The 19,377-nt window shown below is 41.2% G+C and overlaps 1 protein-coding gene across 7 annotated transcripts in view; it reads right to left on the bottom strand.

The window, feature by feature from the left end:
* The window catches only part of LOC132985245 (neurexin-3b-like), a 308,979-nt gene that overhangs the window by 233,907 nt on the left and 55,695 nt on the right, over positions 1–19,377 (bottom strand). For 2 of the 7 annotated variants that reach the window (XM_061052528.1, XM_061052529.1), the window contains exons 1-2: positions 2,004–2,089; positions 481–504 (exon numbers count right to left, since the gene is read on the bottom strand). In XM_061052528.1, coding sequence (XP_060908511.1) covers positions 481–483 — 3 coding nt within the window. In that variant the 5' untranslated portion in view covers positions 484–504; positions 2,004–2,089. Of the gene's footprint in view, positions 1–459; positions 505–2,003; positions 2,306–19,377 lie in introns of those variants that run through there. The other 5 variants (XM_061052524.1, XM_061052526.1, XM_061052531.1 and 2 more) reach the window with 4 other exon arrangements.

Below are 19,377 nucleotides of genomic sequence, written 5' to 3'. Positions count from 1 at the left end.
TTTCTCTTTAAGGGCTCGGTGTCGAGGTCACCATCTTTGGGATTGTGGCAAGCTTCTGTCAGTTCTGGACGACAGTCCTCACAAAAAATGGGGACTTTTTGTGTGAAAAAAAAATTAAAATAAAAAATAAAAAAGTCAGTTGCCCTGACAAAGGCAAAGAATTCAATTTTGGTTTACTTGTTGGAAATCTGCAATAATGTGGAAGAAAGAAAGGGTAAAAAAGTAAAAGCCAAAGTGAAAAAAAGAGGATGGGATATTGTGGGGTAAAGAAGGAGGTTGTTGGCAGGTCAGGGAGGAAATTGAGAAGAAGCGAAGAAAGAATTGCCTGGTAATACAAACCCATCTCCTCATTTTTTGATAAGAGTGTCTAGGATGGAACTCAAAGAGAACGAATAAAAGAAGAGAGGGGGAGGGGACACACGGCAAACCCAAAAAAAAGACAATAAGAATGATATCTACCAGACAATGTAGTTTGTTTACCATAGCGTGTCCAATGCCTGATTGCTTTCCAGAAAAAGGGGAAGAAAGGAAATCAAAAGAATAGTGAACAAAAAAGGTTGTTAATAAGGATGGACAGAAAAAAAAACAAAAAAAAACAAAAGCAACGATGAAGAATTAGGATGTTAGTTAGTACATTAGTTGGTTAGATATTGGTTAGTAATAAAAAAATGACTTTTAACCATGGATGAGTTAGTGTTGCGGTGAAAAAACACTACATGAATTGTAAGAGATTCGCAGCAGTAATAAAATGCCATCGTGCCATCCTAGCCAAATTTTCTACACCAGAGTCCTGCAAGAAAAACACAAAGACAAGTACTGTAAGACGTGGGACTTTTTCAGACAAAAATCTGTGTAGGATGGCATGAGCCCCGACAAAACTTGTAGTGTTTTTTTCACCCCTTGTCTAACAAAGTGAGCCTTTGAAAGAGGACAGAAAATGAGAGTGACAGAAAGAAAGACAGATCCGTCAAAAGAAAGAGAGACAGAAGAAGGTGGGCAAGCAGCCCTCACCTCTTAGCTTCTAACCCCCTAAACTGTGTGTTATCCTGTTGGGGATTTTTTCTGCTACAGCTCCGCGCTAACCTGGGAGGCCAAAGCTTACTGTCAGGGAGGGTCAGGAAAACAGGCACTTACTTGTTGTGCTGCGCCGAGAGCAACACTAACTGCTGCCTCACCTTTCAGACAAACTAAAAGGTCGACCGAGACAATGAACACCTCCGTACTTTCCCGCTCGCGCTAACTCACAAACACCTCTTCCTCTCATCATTAAGCTTCTCTCTTTCTCCAGCTTTCCATACATAGCTCTGAGTCATCCGCGCTCCACCCAACAGCAACACAAGCTCTTAGATCACATTAAGAAACACTAAACAATATCTGTCAAGCAACAAATTCTGCTTATGCACAACAGACGCACGTCTTTGATGCGAAATGTATTTTTTAGCTTTAAAAAGCATCACGATGATCTGAGCTATAAATACTGCATTAATGGATGGCTCAAAGGCAAACACTCTCTGCCTGTCTTTAAAGTGGGATTTTTTTGCATTTCCCCAAAAGCGAAAAAAAAAATAAAACACAGCAAGAAGGTAGCGACAGCGCCCGAGAGAAGTGTCGTCTTAGGGAATCGTGAAGAGAAGTAGAATCAAAGCACAACTTTAATATAGGGAAACAGGCCAATAAACAGGAGAGGAAAATACCGAGCAGAAAGCTAGCTTGACTATGCTACCAATAGCATGCATAAGATCTTGTATTCAAAGTGTTCAAAAGAAATGTAACAATGAGTAAACTTAAAAGGAATTCATGTAATAGTAAAGAGAACTTAAAGTATAATGACATCAGTCTAAATAATGTTTCTTAACTGTGGCGATGGAATGACAACCAATCAGAACAAGGTGACATTCGTATAAAGCCCGCTCTCTCTCAAAGCTTGTGGAAGCATCTAAAAGCGGAAAGAAAAATACTCGTGTCTGAAAAACTCCGACCATCACTGCAACCCCTCCGATTACCTGTCTCAGGTTGCGTGTCACTTTAATGTCGTGCCAGGCGTTGTCATTGAATTTCCCGTTGACCGGCTCCACGATGGCCTCGAAAGCCCCGGAGCCCAGGTTGATGACGAGGGAGACGGCCCCATCTTTGAGCGCCAGGTTGACGTAGTCGGCCGACTTCCCCGTGTGCAGGAGGAGGCCGTTGCGTTGCCACGTCTTGAAGGACAGCGTGATCTCGTCGCTGCTGCTCTGGATGGGGTTCTGTGAGAGGTCGTAGCAGAAGTACTCCGAGCCGCGGAACGTGGCCACATTTTCCTCCCTCGCTGAAATGACAAGAAAGACCGAAGGAAATGTTACTTTTAATTACAGCAGGAGACGGAAAGTGACACTCGGGCTTGTTATGATTCACCATGTGTTGTTTAGCCTCATGAGTTCTGTGCAAAACAACAACTGCAGCCCCTCAGTCATTATCACATTCTCCCTGCACATATTGTCCAATGTTTAATACATGAAACAAGCCCAGCATCCGTGTTGGATCCTGCATCAATCATGAAACCGCCTCAGTAAATACGAGAACCACTGTACGCTGAAGAGACGCTTATTTTCAGCAAACACACACACACACACACACACACACACACACACACACACACACACTCTGAGAATGCACTGCTCGCCATAATTACAGCTATGATAATCCCATCATTCAGTTCAGATCATGAAATCCTATCTGTACGGCCGTGGGTTTAGGTTTCCCATACAGCCTCTAGACAGACAGACTACTCACGATGGAACACTATTCCCCGCTAATGGCACGCATAAATCAAACAAAGCCTGATTTTACAGTTTTATATCACTCTGGTGTTGCAAAGTGACTTCCTGGACCCGTTCTTTAGATCGACACGGAGGGTAAGGTGAGACAGCTCCAGACAGAAAGTGAGGGGAAGGTTGACGATGGATGATAAGAGTGAGAGAGCAAAAATAAAATTTGCTGGGCAGACGGAAAAAGAAGACTTTGAAAGAAAGAAAGAGTAGGGTTTCCTTCACGACACTCTTCCTGCTGTGTCATAAAACGTTGTGGTTCTAAAAACTCCTCACTTAGTCTGGGTGTTAATCTGTTAAAGACAAGGTCAGACTCACTGTCAATTATTTACACAGGATGTTAAGTTGGACACAGTCGCACGGACTAAAGAGTCAGGCTAGAAGATTCCTCCTCCGAGAACACAGTGTTCAAGGCAGCACCTCTATAGAAATTGCAACCTTCAGAAAAAGACCTTCCAACATACCAAACCTAACAACCCCTGTCACACTTGGTAACAGTAACTATGTCATTACCTGCCAACAATACCGTTTTCAATGTGTCATTTCATATCCTCTGCCTCTTACATTTTCTTTTGTGAGTTCGCAGAGAAGTCACGAGGGCCGAGGAGAGAATAAAAAAGCACAAGCGGGAAGACAGAAGAGAGTGATGAGGGAGGGAAAGAGGGAAAGAGAGAGGGGAGGCAGTCGAGCTGCAGGCTGTGAAGCGTCAGTTTGTTCTGCTGTGTTGTGGATCAGGCTATATGTAAACATGAGGGAGCAGCGGTGTGGATCAGGCAGAAAGATACAAAAGGTGGAACTGGGAAAAAAAAAAGAAGAAGAATATTGAAAGAGAAACAAAAGGAAAAGGGGGAGGGAAGCTAGGGCGATGACAGAGGGCTGATTCCGGTCATGGAGAAATTCTCCCCCCTCGGCGTAAAACTTGTGTCTTTGCAAGGCACTGAGACAAGAGGAAATGGCATGTGAGGCAGCAAAGACCTTGTGAAAGCCCTCATCTAGGGGCCAGGGGAATAAATAGAAAGCCATTATTAAAACTGAAGCAGCAGCAGAATATACAATGAATTTAAAAAACAGCTCTATTGAAAATTAAAATTTCATGCATCGTATCTAGAAAACTGCATAAAAAGCCAGTAGATTCATTACGTGTATAATATGGCTGCTATAGAAAAATGTTAGGACATATTTACTAAAATGTTAGGGCTGTAAGTCGTGAAGAAAAACAGTGTTTGAGTTCCATACAGCTTAGGCAACTCCTTTCGTAGCATATCGGAGTCACCAAGTCAAAAACACTTTCAGATATATCATCAAATATTAATTTAAAAGTCTACTGTGTGGTTACTTTGCCATCAGTGTCGATAATAGAACAGGTCTCTAGCTCCTTGCTCCAATTGGCTTTACTGTACATCTGGACGAGTATAGGCCACAAGCCTCTAGGGTCCCCGATTATGAGAGAGTCCTTGAAACAGTTGGCGCTATAAGCATGATCAGTGGAAATTTCCAATGCACCACTGACACTGGTGGGCTGCTGTCACATTTCGCCTGGAGGGACCAGGGAAAGGGAAAGGGAAATGAGAGGCATGTCGGAGTGGAGAGACAGTTGTCCTTGCAAGGCGGATTTTGGTTTATTAATTTCCTGCTATTTAAACTTGCCTAGAGAAGACATGATCTGGTATACTCCTGTTCCTAAAACTAAATTAAATTAGCTTATTATCAAAGGGCCAATTGAATAAATGTTACCATTAGTGTTTGATTCAGTCCTGGATGAAAAACAACAAGAAGACAGAGTTAAGGAGCGTTGATCTATTCACCTGTAAAACAAAGGTTGTGGCGGGGCATGTTTTAGATCCTTTTTGTATATCATGTAACCAATAGCACATCTCTAGGAATGCCAGTGCCATCCATTTGATGCCACAATGAACTGAAGTGATGGATCACTCTTTTACAGACTGCCATGGCTCCTACCTGTCAACTTCACACATCCCAACAATTACACCCCAAAGCCACCATTCATGTCTTCCTTTTAGATGAGTTTTGACAAGTATGGTAGCTCCTTAGTTTTTCATTTAAGACTTTCATTAAGTAAACGTTTGATATGCTGTACTTTAAGTTGAAATATGTGCAAAAGTAAAAACATTCCTATAATTATGAGCTGGGGAAAGTAAAAGGTGAATAATGCTGACCTTACACCCACTACTAGATGAACAAAGCCAATTTAAATTCATGCTGAACATCATTATACTTGCATTTTAATTGTTAGCTAATGTTCGGATCGAGCACAAAGTTCAGCTTTTTCCATATTACAGCTGTAACTGTACATGTAGCAAGAACATTGTTTTTTCCCCTGTAATAATTGTACCTTTTACAAGTTTAAAAAAGAGCTGTATCCGAGTCTAAGACAGGAGACAGAAGACCCACAAAAAAAAATGTGTACAAAATGTGCCATTATCAGTTTACACTTTGACACACTAATGCTAAAGTGAAAGGCTACCAGTATATGGTTTGTTTTACTCTCCAAATGTGTTTTAATTATAATGGTGTAATTAAAAAGTAGCTGTGAAGCGAGAAGGACTATCAGTGCAACATTGTTGCCATGAATAATATAGAGAGTAAATTGATATAATGTAATATTTGTGCACCTCAGCAGTATTAAACCGGTGGTAAGTGTATACGGATCCATAAAAACCAGGGGAAATGTATTGCCTGTTGAGACATGTTCTGCACAGATCTGTGGCTTTTAAATCGATCATATCGCAGGGTCACTTTCTCTTATTTTCTCCATAGTCATCAATATTCCATTTGCGCTCAGCCAGGCCCGGGCACAGGGGGCTGGGGTTCGATTTCAAAATCCACTGGAAGCAATTAGCTCCTTCATTACCATCTTCCATTTTCTTCCGCTCCCCTGCACCCCACACACACACACACACACACACACACACACACACACACACACAAACGCACACACACACACACACCCCGTGCTGCCCGAACTTGCTCTCGAGTCTGACCCTGAGAGCCTTCAAGCAAGGAGCGCTGTCACCTTAGAGAGCTCTGGTCCTCAACCTTTAACCTCTTTAAAATCAACACAGGATATCAAGCTGTTCCTAATCACCGACAGAGGCAAAAGACTTAATACATGTAGAGGGAAATCAGATGGGTTTAATGATAGGATTAGAGACAGGAAGTGATGTGATTATTTGGCGAACTACTGACTTTAGCTGGATATGCTACAGCTGTGAGGCTGCCAGGCACATAAGCTTCATGCTAGCTGGGCAACTAACATTAGTGCCAGTCCAAAGAAGAGTCTTCTCTGTTGATGTGAACTCGATCTGTGCTGACATCCAACACATCCAACGCAACAAGCATTCACAGATAGACAAGCCTGAAGTTCTCGACCTAAACATAGAAAGCTACGTTCTGCTTTTAGCTACTGCTGTTCGTGTGACATCCCCGGGAACACGGAAGTCATTCAAGGGTGTCATGTCTTTCCACACAACGCCTTCAAATCTGGAAATCCATGCCTTGTCATATCACTCCTCTCTCACTTTCTCTCATATCAAATCTCCTTTGTCCATCTATTCTCCCCCGAGTGAGAAATTAGCATCATTTGCTAATAAGAGCTAAAGCAGCATGGTTAGCCAGACACAGAAAAAACACGAGGCTCACACTAACCATGCAATTGTGCAGCTTAGAGCTCAACGGTTAGCCACCACATGTCAAATAAATTTGGAGCATCATGGATGATGTCTCTCTTCAAAGGCAGGCGGCACTGTCAGACAGGCTTAACTTGGAGGGAGATTTGGTAGAGTATATTGCAGGGAATTTCAACAGCTAAATTACTACAAGTTTACTACTGCAGAAGAATTAAAGGGGAATTCCACTATTTGATAACCCTGACTCTCTTTAACATCTTCAGAGGTATAAATTACCAACATCACACTGGTGGATAGCTTTAGTTAATGGCAATGGAATAAGCTGTCATATTTCTAACCCAATCTCTGAAGACAAGTGTGCCTGAGTTTATCTTTCTTGTGACAGGTTCAGATAATTATCAGATACCTCTGAGATTTTACAGAAATGATTAGTACAGAGATCCATTTTTTATGTTAAAGGAAGAACATGAGAGTACTTGATGCAGTAAATGTTGCCCTTGAGCACCAGCATGTAAATTTACACAAAATGACCGCGATCTAACGCTTACGTGACATTCAAATAAGCAGTGAGTACAGTATGTCCCTCAATTAAACAACTTTTAAACGCAAAGGGATGAGCCGGCCGGCCGTCCCGTGTAAACACGGTGTAGATACGGCTCGGAAAGCACCACAGACAGCGGGACTGGAGTGTCACACTCATTGTAGACACTCATGACTCACAGAGTTATTTTCAGAGGATATATTTGATTTCTGCTAGATTTAAGTGTGAAAAATCACATATTCTTCTCTTTAAGAGACCATAATGTTTTTACTAGGATGATGATTTCATTGCTCTCTTCAAAGCCACTTTACTCCAATGACAAAACCAACAATTGAACCCACTACAGCCTGATAGTTTCTTGTCTATCAGTGCATTTATTGGTCAGTTTGTTTGGTATTGTGGGACTTTGGTGTTTGACATGGGTGGTTTAGATACAATACAGTATTTGTGTGACTCATACAAAAACCTACAGATCTAGGCTGGATAGAAAAGCGACTGAAATGGTCTGGTAGGAAAAAAGAGCTGTTTCTGTCAAAGGAGTCTGGTGGCTTTCAGAGATGACATAGCTGTTGAAAGAGAAATCTCTGAATGGATCCTTATATAATGTTGTAAGACACTTGGACTATCTCTATGAGATGTCATACTGCTTGTGGATGTTTTTTGATCTGGTGTATTTAATCCAAATAATTACTTCCCATATGGCCTTACAGTACATATCACGGCCACCACTTGAAGCAATCTATTACAGTAACTGGAGCGTTTCAAAACGCTCTTATACATCGTTTACACCCAGCATTATTTTTGTTCAAGTGGCCCAAGTTGAATTCAGGATACACTGAAGTACTGATGTTAGCGAAAAGAAAGTTGACCGTGTAAGGGTTCCAAGGGCTTTATTTCTCTGTTTACAAACTGCACTGAATGTGTTCCTCCCATGACAACTTTCAAGATGTGAAGTGAGGTGAAAGCAAACTGTCACCCTGACACTTCTATTCTCATCTCCTGTTTCTTGTAACCTTGTGAAGCCGCAGCGAACGACCTGTCTGAGACTGTTTTTGATGTCTGCATGAACAGAAGAGTGACAAAGAGAGGGACAAAAAGAGGGAGGCAAAGAGTGAGGGATAAACATAAACAGAAGTGACACAAAGGGAGCTAAAGAGTTTTGGTTTTTTTTAAAAAGTAAAAGATGGAAGCCAAGACAAAAAAAAAGGAAAAGAGAAAGGACAGAGACGGGAGAGACTTTTTTTTTTTTTTTTGGGAGACAGAGAGGCAGGAAGAGCGGATAAAGAAGGTGGCAGATGGAGGAAAGAGAGGAAGATACACTTTGAATGGCTCTCCAGAGAAACGAGGTGACACTGAGTGTTAAGACTTGCAGTGAAGAGCCGTCCCTGTAGCTTGTGATTCCAGCTGCGATAAACCTTATTACCGTACCTAATATCACAGAACACACAGCAAATCCCACTCTCTCTTTCTCCCCCCTCACCTCCATCAAAGGGCACAAATACCACCACAAATCCAGCAACTTCTCAGAGTCTCTTATAGTCTGAATACGATTTTATTCACTGGTTAATCCCCAAATGAAATGCTTTTTAAATTAGAATCTGAAAATAGTGTTCTCAAAAGATTCTTGAAAGACATCCCGCTGAAAAAAACATTGCATTTAGAGTTCAGAAACCATCATTACTTACAGTACATGCTCATTTTATTGCAATATTTACGAAGTGTATTAATAAAATAAGCCCTTCTCCAGTTCAAATATGTTCAAGCGAAAGAAACGGCTGCAGGGGGAAACGAGGAAAACTTGGAATAAAGCAGCATATTGACGGCAGCAGAGTATGAGTCATTATGGTAGACAGGAAAGGACTGCATATGGAGGGGAAATAAGGTGGTCAGCGTCTATATTATTTGCAAACACTTAGTCTACAACTCTGTGATTACACTCAGTGGGCTGGTCATTTTGTCAATAGACCTGAACAGAAAGCAGGTCAATTGGCTGACTTAGTGTTTCTGATTGGCAGGGGATGTGCGTAGGCTCGAGACAGAGAACTTGTTGAGCAGGCACTGGGGGGAATAGATGAAAGAAAATATTGATGCATTTAGGTACTGCATGATATTTTCTGTGCTACTGTATACATTTCTAAAACATTATTTTTTCTGTGATTGCAGTAAACGATTGAACTTTTTTGTCAAATATCATGAAAAACACAATATATGATTTTACACTATGGCAAGATATCACAGTATATCAAAAGCTTACCACTTGATTGTGATACCAGTGCATCGCCCGATTAAGACAATACAAAGAGTGGGCCTTATTCTGAGAATAAGATGGTAGCTTGGATTTTGATAAACCAATTAGCATGGCTCTAGTATTTTTATGTTGTCTTCCATTGCATTTCAAGTACAACAATCCTGAAATATTTTTAAAACTTAAAAAATGTAACCGATTCCCATACTCATACTGTACCTATTAGGAAGACTTCCAATACTTTCAACGATACCCTGACTTCATATCAAGTGCCACCCATGGTGCCATAAAAAATACATTAATTCCATTTCCATTTTTTCAGGAACTTTCTCGTTATGTCTCAAATTTAACCAATTATTGCAAAATGGACATAATCAAACTTGGCACTGTTGGCTCTGCTCAAGCTGCTCCTTGTTAGTCGAGCACTATACCCCACAGCTTTCCAGGGAGCCTAATACTACCAAAATTATCAAATTACAACGCAAAACTTGTATTATAGCATTAAATTTAAAAAAAGCTTATTCGATTTTATGTTATTGATTATGTGTAATACCTTGGCTAGTGTTTTTGTTGATGTTTTTAATTTTCGCTCAGAGCACAACATGGATTTTTTCTCAATATAATAAAGAAATGGCTGGAAAATTTGGACAGGTAGGTGTCATTTTTAAATGTATATGCATTAATATGGACATGGCCCAAGGCTCCCTTCTGGCCAGTGGCTGTGACAAACTACTCACTGTCACCTTGTGTGTGTTTTTCTGCAGGTTTGTGTTTTGTGTGTATGTGTGTGTCACTGCAGCTCCTTATTGGCTGCTGATTGTGGAGTCTCCGTGGAGTGAGTGATGAGGTTTGGAGTGACAACAGGGGGGATGGTGTGAGTGGCGGGAGTGAACGATGGAGGGATGGAGGGTGTCTGAAGAATAGGGGCAGGCGCCTGAGGTCCAATCCCATCAACTGAGGCAATTGTGCGGAGCGAATACTGGTGTGAGGAGGTGGGGGACAGAGGATGAGTTTGCAAAAGAGAGAGAGGGGGTGAGAAAGAGATGTGGTGACTGCACTCCCTCTACAACAATTTAGTGTAAAGGGGATTTTTGGAAACACAGATAAGAGGGTGCTACTGAGGGATTTAGTCGTACAGATCTTCTCAATACTGTGGAAACTATGCAGACGCCTCAAAGTTGCAGAATAAAACAGTTTTAATTTGGTTTGACTGATTTGTAGACAATCTTAAGCGCTATAAAGAAAGCTCATTTTTGTAAATTTTCTTATTTTGATGATGCCTTGTGACCAGACCAGATTTTTTTGCCTTTAAAACATATTTCTAGTCTTTCAACCACTCAAAGCGCTTTTTGCACTACGTCGCATTCACCCTTTTACACACACACACACACACACACACACATTTACACACTGAGAGCAGAGACCTCTAAGTAAAGTGCCCAACAGCCCATCAGTACTAATCACATTCCCACACATTTACACACTGATGGTTTTGTCTTTGGGAATAGACTGCAGGAGCTCCGGATCTAACCGCCAACTGTTCGATTGAGAGAGCCAACCCACTCTACCCAGAGCCACAGCAGCAAAAATTCACCCAGTGATAGTTTGCTATAAGAGTTCAACATGTACTTATTTAAATCAGTTGTTGTTTGTACCAGCTCTGTAGGTAAAGAACCTTCAACACAACATGAAACTGTCAACAGCTGCATTCAAAAAGCCCTTTTATCCAAAGAGCTTGACAAATAACCTCTGATCCAAAGCCCTTTAGATAAAAGTTCACACATTCATTATATTATAGACTTTATCTGGCATGGACATCACAGATACATTGGAGGAACCAGATGCATTGCATTGAAGTATTTTAGCAATCATGCTAGTTCTCAACACCTGTCCACACGAGGCTTTTGAAAAGAAAACAATTAAGATAGGAAGAAAAACAATAAAAAGAGAATGACTAAATTATACACATGAATTGTAGAGCAAAGGCAGCATGATCAGACAGTAAACCAGTCAGAAGCTATTCATATGAGCACTGTTGTTTTGATTTAAGCCACTGTTTGAGTCCTCTGTTAAAAGCATTACTGTTGCTCTCTAGTTTTATGCTATACAAGCTGCTAGCCTGAGCAATAGCCAGAGCTATTTGGGATTCAGAGTCTTGTCCAAAGACACTTCAACATGAACTAGAGAAGCCATGACTGTTCTCACTCCCAAGGTGTCAACTAGAAATGATATGTCAAAGCTACTTGTGTTTCATATCGAAAAATGAATTACCATTTAGCATTTTCATGAAAGCAACCTGAATTCCATCTTAAAGAAATGCAAACTCAAATGCGCAATATTAGACTTTCAAAGAAACTGCTTCCATTGTGGCAATAAGACAGCAAAGTCTGTTTCAGGTAATGTCAAGGATGATGGACGGGCTTAAACAACACATAACTTACACCCAGGAGATCAGAGTTTGAGTCCCTTTTTTGACCCATCCCTTACTATTCTTCTGAACCATAACAGCTTTACTTTGTTTGTTGCTTAACCCTAACTACAGCACATGTGGAAATGTGTGAGATGCCACTGACAACCTTCTGGTTCCCAATGAGAAGCAATAGGAAATAATCCGTATGTGACAACCTGGCATGAGAACTCATTGAAGAAGCTGAGGCAATTCTTAGACACTGTGGGAACTTGAGTGAAGCATTCAACCAAATTAACATATCTGCTCTCATTATTTTTGTTGGATTAGTGTCTGATTTAGTGTGCCTTATGCAAGATCAGTCAAGAAAATGATCAAGTTCATATTATTAATTCAAATCACTCAGATTGCTAAGCAACAGGGGGTAGTTGGTCAGGCATAAAGATTAAAATTTAAAGCACTAAAAAACTTGTTTCCTCGCACATATGGAGAGCCAGAAGGCAGCATACATCAGCACTTTAGGGGAAAAAAGAAAGAGATATGAGGGACGTACATGGAAAAATGTGCAATACTTAAAAAAATAACACTACGACTCGGCTGGAGGAAACATCCTGACACAGCTGCTTTTTACCATTTTGATGACATCATTGACTCCTTCATTGTCTGGTTTTCAGCTCTCAGTGAGTCTATAGTGTCAAATATTGATTGAATTACTGTGCACTGCAGGCACAGCATTCATGAATCCCTGAGTGGTTTCTCTTTTTTAAATGGCTCTAACTGTGGATTACAATATTATGAAGTCATCTTCACTCTGTATTTATTTCCGTCAACAATCAAACCATCTCTGACGGTATGTCTCCTGAATGTAAGCTATTGCATCAGCCTGACAGCTGCCATCCTGAGCTGAAATGGGAAGTGACGGCAGCGAGCATTGTGTCGGTTTTGCATTCTCCTCCATCCTGCAGAAGACATAGTGTCCTGATGGACTTGCATCTCTCTACATCTGTGTGGGGTTTTGAGTTATTTGTTTTCATCTGACTGCCTGGCACATTAAATATTTTAGCATAAAATGTGATTTTCTATATTAGATCCAAATCATTGAATTACTTAAAGCCACAGAGAAAAGATGTTCTTGTTCGTTGTATTGGACTACCAATGTAATTTGCTGTAGCCAATCACTGAATATCAGACAACCTGTCAATTAAGTGAATGTTGTTTTTGTGTGAAAGAATAGCCTTATTAATGAATGTACGTATATGTGCCCGTTTGTTTTTGTGCTTGTATCAAACAGTGGCTGGCTCGATGGAACAAGGTTTCAGCTAGGCGGGGCCTTCTCTGGAGCCTGTCAATCACCCAGACTGGCATTGCCTTATTGGCTATTATCTCTGCTGTCAGAAGGCCGGCCGTGCCTCTACCTCACCACATCAGTCTCTGTCAGTACACATGCTGCCCGTGGATAGAGCCGTGGAGCATGAAGCTGCATGCTACTGTTATCATTACTTTCAGTGACATTTGCTGTTTCAGCCCAAGACTCCATCAACAAATGTCACCTTTTATTCCCGGAGTACAGCTAATGGAAAATTATTTAATTTGTTAAATGTAAGTCTCACCTCAAAGGATACTTAAAGATAATTAAAAATTCTGACGTTTATGTTTGATACTTTATCGCCTTCTTCGCTGTAGAGCTTGATTTGGTTTCTCACCAAGCACAAGTGCATTAAGGCATTCTTTGAGTGAAGTTCGACAGTATAACTGGCTGAATAATTGTCACTTTTATCATTGCATGCTTTAGCTTATATACTAGCACTGCACGGTTAATTCAATTTTATAGGTGTTCTTCCACCATTTTTTCTTTTTTTCTTTTCCCCAGGTATGTTCATTGCTTATTTTGACACATTTTCTAAATGCAGAATGCCACATGGGAGCTGTGAGCGATCAGGTACTGAAGACTGTTTGAGCAGCCAGGACAAAACAACATAAAAGCCAGTTTAAGTTACAAACTGGATGCAACAATACTCAGAGGATTGGAAAACTGTTATTGCTTTTAAGATGCATGATTAGTGAGCTTAAGAAACCATGGAAATGTAAAGCTATAAGAACCCTTAAGGGGAATTCTGAGCACAATTCTGCTCACATATTGAGCACTAGATTACAATTTAATAGGAGTTGGAATTGCAGGTTAAGATATGATAAAACATGATGCGTGATATGCAGCCTAGGAAAACGATAATGTCACATTACAGGGTTACTGTGATAATTAATATATTTCAAGAAAATAATATTATGATAAATCAAGATATCTGAAGAACTGAAGACTGTAAAATGCCTCTAAAAACGTAAAGTGCAGGATGTCAGTGTTTTACAAGCAGGAACTTCCACTGTTCGGGGGGGGGGGGGGGGGTGTACATTTTTTATTCTTCATCATCTGTTTTGATTTGATGAAGGGTTCTTAAAAGGGCGTGTGAAACTTCTTTTCACTGTTGTCAGACATTACTACCATCAGAAACATTATCTACATTCTAATGGCTGACTTGGATTATTGTTTAAACTGTGAATTATTAAATGACATTACATTAATATGATTTTGACATGCTGGTATTTTAAAGTAACTCAATAACCCGGAGCAGAAATCATAAAGTAATGAGAGCAGCAGAGAGGCAGAGTCCCTCTCCTGCAATTGAAACAGATTAGCACACATTCCTAGTCGAAGCTGAGGCCATCTAATATTTATTACCTCTATAACTTACTCTCCTGTGTACTGCCAGAACATTTAGCTGCGTGCAGGGAGGCGAGGGGTTAAAAGGGGAACAGCGGTGCCATAAAAGGGACAATGAAATAAACATGACTCACCGTGAAAGAGCCCTTCAAGCCAATATAAACTAGATGGCGGGGAAGAGCGGGGTGCCAAAGGTGGTTAACGACAAGCACCCCCATAAGGCCTGAGCTTAGACCTCGTCTCAACAGCCAATTACATCAGGTGCTGTTTTAAGATGGAGGTCAACGGCAATTTGGTTACATTATTGTCTCCTCAGACGGTGACGAAATCTGTGTACTGTGTCCTCAAAGACGTGATAAAAAGATGACTATGACACAAATCTGGTCTTTTAAAAGACACTTTTTACTAATATGATGAAGGTACTGAGGTTATTATTTCTTGGAAAGCCGATACAAGTCAAGATGAAGCTGCAAACAACTCAGGGAAACATATTCAGCATTAAGCTTTGCAAAAAGAAGGGAAAAAACACTGCTGTAGCTTTAAATCCAGCTAGAACCAGTTATAGCCTGTAGCCAAAACAATATGTGACTCTCACTCTGTGTGTGCACTGTGCGTGTGTGCGTGTTTGTGTTGTGTGTTGGAGTGTGTGCGTGTTGTGTGTTGGAGTGTGTGCGTGTTGTGTGTTGGAGTGTGTGCGTGTTGTGTGTTGGAGTGTGTGCAGGCATTTGCAATGATGTTCTCCTTTAAGAGATAAGAGCAACAATAGATTACGCTCACCTTTCTCTACTGTTCTTCCTTTAACTGCAGGGCTGTTTGCAAACTTTACACATGCACATAAACGAGGTCTAATATGGTGAAGTATATATACAGTATTTGACTGTATATAAAGTAGAGGATACACACAAACACACACTTCAACATCAATGGGCAGACACAAATCTTGGCATTTGCTGACGACAAACAGCCACACTAATCACACACACACACACACACACACACACACACACACACACACACACACACACACACACACACACCCTCCATCACGTGGCAGCAACACTGACCCTAGAGGCATGGATGCTTTTCTTTTTACCATTTCAATCCTGCTTAATCCACCTCTCTCCTCTGTTCCTTTCCCTTCCATCCCTATATGTCACATACGTTTCCTTAAAAAGTGTGGACCCAGCTTCAGGGGCTGGGGGGGGGGGGGGGGTTTAAGCCGCATCCCCGGCTCCCAGGCTTGGCTCGACTAAACCAAACTCAGCATCACCCCAGCTCCTCGCAGCTTTCTAAAATTAGCAGAGAGGATCCACAGCCTCCCCAGGGAGAAGCAGGCACCGACTGATATGTCTGCACTTTCATGGAGTCATCATGACACCGTAGCAAAAAGTACAATTTAAAAACGCTTTTATGGTATGTGTGTGTAAAGCTGCAGCCGCAACATGATTGCAGAAATCATGCATGTGTTCATACACAATAAGTGAACATGTGCGGGGGTGTTTTATAAAAAACAAATGCCAGCTGCTTTCCAAATCCCGTTTGGCTGCAATCAAATCTACTGATCTGGACTTGCTGAGGTAAATACAGAATTACTGTCATTGAGGAAAGTGGTATTTACTATTTATGGAGCCAGGTCTGCCCACATTTACTATAACCATGCTAATCCTAGCTTGTTAGATTTGCATCACTGACTCTCTGGCCAGCTGGTGTTTAGAAAAAAATGTTAAAAATTTACACACAAAAAAGGGCTTCTCTTCTTTGCAGCCAAGCAGGTGAATACAACAAGTGCAAAATAGCTAATCAATCTTACATCCCCTTAATGAGCACCGAAAGCATTGCAGATAATAATATCTATAAGTAATCGTGATAACAATTATGTCAATAACAATGATATAATTAAGACATTTTAACTCAATATAGAGTTACAGTCAGTAGTTCTATATTCAGTTAAAACAGGGCCAACAACATGTAAAAAAAATATGAATAATTTGTTTGAAACAACTCGTAGCTCATGTGCCGACTAGATGGGAAATGGTGTTTAACCATTTAATAGACTAAACCTGCACACCCCTAGTACTGAAGTGTAACAACTTGAGATCAGAAATGCATGCCAAAAAATGACAAATGACACAGTAGAGGTGTGCAGTAGACTTGTATCAGTACCGTCACTGGTTTTACATCCTGCCACGGCATGGCTTTTTGGATAGGTTTAAAATAAAAGTTGATCTGATTGCTGTGTCACAATTGACTTTTATTGTAAACACTGGCACTCTGACAGGAGGAGGAGGCAGAGCCCTTTGATCAGTGAGCCGCTGGCTCTGCTCTGAGTGTCAGAGCGAAACATGCCGAACACCTCTCTGTCTGGGGCTTTGACACGGGCTATGTGCTGGAATGAATTTGCACCTTCATAGCAACAGCACTACCTGCTTACAGGTGTGTTTAAGCTGATGTCTCACATGTATTATTATAGGCTGTGGCTTTGACTCGAGGTCACAGGAGCATCTGTAGAAACTAAAACTGCCAACAGTGTTGGTACAAAAATCTTCGCTACACATCACAACTCTTCACATTTCCACCAAATCTTTCAGGATAAAAGTCCCCACTTTTCAAGCTGATGAGATGTTTTTATTATGATAGTCTTCTCACGAAATGTAATGTTTTCAGCAGCAGCTTTACAGACCTCTGCAGGACTTAAAACCACACTAGATATCGTATCAAACAGGCTTCTTTGAGGGGGAGAAAAGGGCTCTCAGTGTGTGAATATGTGTTCATATGCTCAATCCTTTTTAATACTTTAATACCGTGACATAATACTGTTCTGGAAAAAGCTGCAATATGAATCTGAGGTCATACTGCCCACCATTACACAGGTATATTTCATCCAAGAAAAACGGTACATTCATGAGAAATCACACACAGAAAGACACACACCCTGCCAGGTAGCTGTCTAGCTTGGAAGTCAATAACATTATCCCCTCTCCATCTCAGCGACGGTTATTAGTCTGGAGAGCCAAACGGCTCTCTTCAATGACACTCTGGAGATGAAGGGATAAATCATCACTCTGAAAGGATGAGCGTCAGTGAGAGAGAAATTCAATGAGAATCAGAATCACTAGGAGAGGAAGAGAGTAAAATATAGGCCACGTTACAGAAACTGTCGTGGAAACTGTTAAGTCAGGGTGGTATGACTTTTTATTTTTCATAAAGCACAGATGATGTGAAGACAAGTTCTTCTGCACACACAGACTGATGTTCAGCTTCAGACATCCACCTCTTTCTGAGCACTAAAGCCTTGAGTCTCTCTCCCCTCAGTCTCCCCCTGTCACACTCGCTCTCTGTTTCCCTCCCTTTTGCTTTGTCAAACAGAGAAAGGTGCTTTATTTGGCCCTGGTACACTAAAAGCATAGCCTTTGTTACTTTCTGCCTCCACCACTAACTTCCATTGCCATTTCACCGTCCTCTGGCTCCACTGGGACCCTTCAAAAAACAAGGAGAGAAGGGGAAAAAAGCCAGAAGGTTTGCTGTTATTTGGCTAGCACACAAGTGAACACCTCATGGACTTATGTGCCCTGTTTCTGTTGTGCAAAGGACACTACATCAACACATTTAGGGCTCACTCTAAGAGTCAGGCATGAGTCATTTTATTGATCTGTGCGTCATAGTTTCATAAAAAATACAAAAGAAAAGTGGCAAGCGGCAACCTCCAGGGCAAAAAAAATGAAGCCATTGAGGAAGTGAAAAAGGCTTGCACCAGGAGCGCCGGAAGTCACATATACACCACATCCAAAGAAGCCCTTTATTTACAGCAGAAATAACATGCTTACAGCCTGGTACAAAAAACAATGTAGGTCTGATTAGTTATTGTCCTCACATGAACACGCATATGTAAATATTTTTACAACGCATCCGTAGCTGACATGATTGACAGGTGGGTGCAATGTAACGGTATGTTAAAGAGGTTTAAAACACGCCTCAGCTCCAGATATCAGCCTGTCGTTAGGTTCACTGAAAGTTAAGTTGAGAGACAGCATTTCCAACATGGCAGCATCCACCGATGATCCTCCCGAGCCCCCTGCAGTAACAGATGGGTGACGTCACTCAGGCTTCGCCCATTAATATTTACAGTCTGTGGTTAACACTCAGCTTGGGCTTTAAAATCTTAAGGCTGTAAAAACACTCCTACTAAAGTTAAAAAAAAAAAAAAAAAAAGCAGGAGTCATGCATTTGTGTGTGGACGGTGTGTTTGTGTGTCTTTGTGTGTGTTTGTGTGTACCGATCTGAGAAAATGTCAATTCCTGTGGGACAGCTGGCTTTCTGGTCGAGTGGTCAGCTCCACACTGCAGGCTACTTCTCAAAATGTCTATTTCTGACTCTGCATGAGTGTTTGTGTGTATATGTGCGCGTATGTGTGTAAGTGTGCATATGTGTTTGACCAGTTTGAGCTGGTGTGGAGAGTGACTGCAGCGCCGCACCACAGGCTGCTCCATATGGATGAGGGGCTGAGGCACAGGTGGGTTTAAGAAAAGAGGGTGTGTGTGTGTTTGTGTCTGTGTGGCATTAGAAAAGGCTCCAAAAGCTGCAGCACGAGAATTAAATATTGTACTTTAACATGTTCATTATTAAGTTAAGTAAGTTTATGCGCTAACTTTAGTGCCGTTTTCACTTGAATGGGTTTATAGCAACAAATTGACCTTTGCTGCATTTTTCCTGACCGCCTTCCCCACTTCACCGATTTTAATTGGCTGCCATGCCACAAATGTCACATGAGGGGGAGATTGGAAACGAAGAGAAAAACACACACACATGTCCATCATTCCATTAATTCAGTAAGTGGGTGACCATGTGGATGATGGTGGCGATGATTGCGAGGCTGCATTTGTCTCTCTGCGGAATTACCAGTGAAGAGGAGCTCATTTACACCGAGGAAACTGGCCAAGGAAAGAGGACAAAAATAAAACACCCAAGGAGGAACAAACAGGCAAAACGATAAAGCGCACAGCAAAAATCCTCAGAGGGG

Source organism: Labrus mixtus, chromosome 12 (assembly GCF_963584025.1).
Source record: "Labrus mixtus chromosome 12, fLabMix1.1, whole genome shotgun sequence".
In the NCBI taxonomy this organism is placed as follows: Eukaryota; Metazoa; Chordata; class Actinopteri; order Labriformes; family Labridae; genus Labrus; species Labrus mixtus.
Note: the sequence above shows the minus strand (reverse complement) of the source record. Positions and strands in the feature narration are given on the sequence as shown.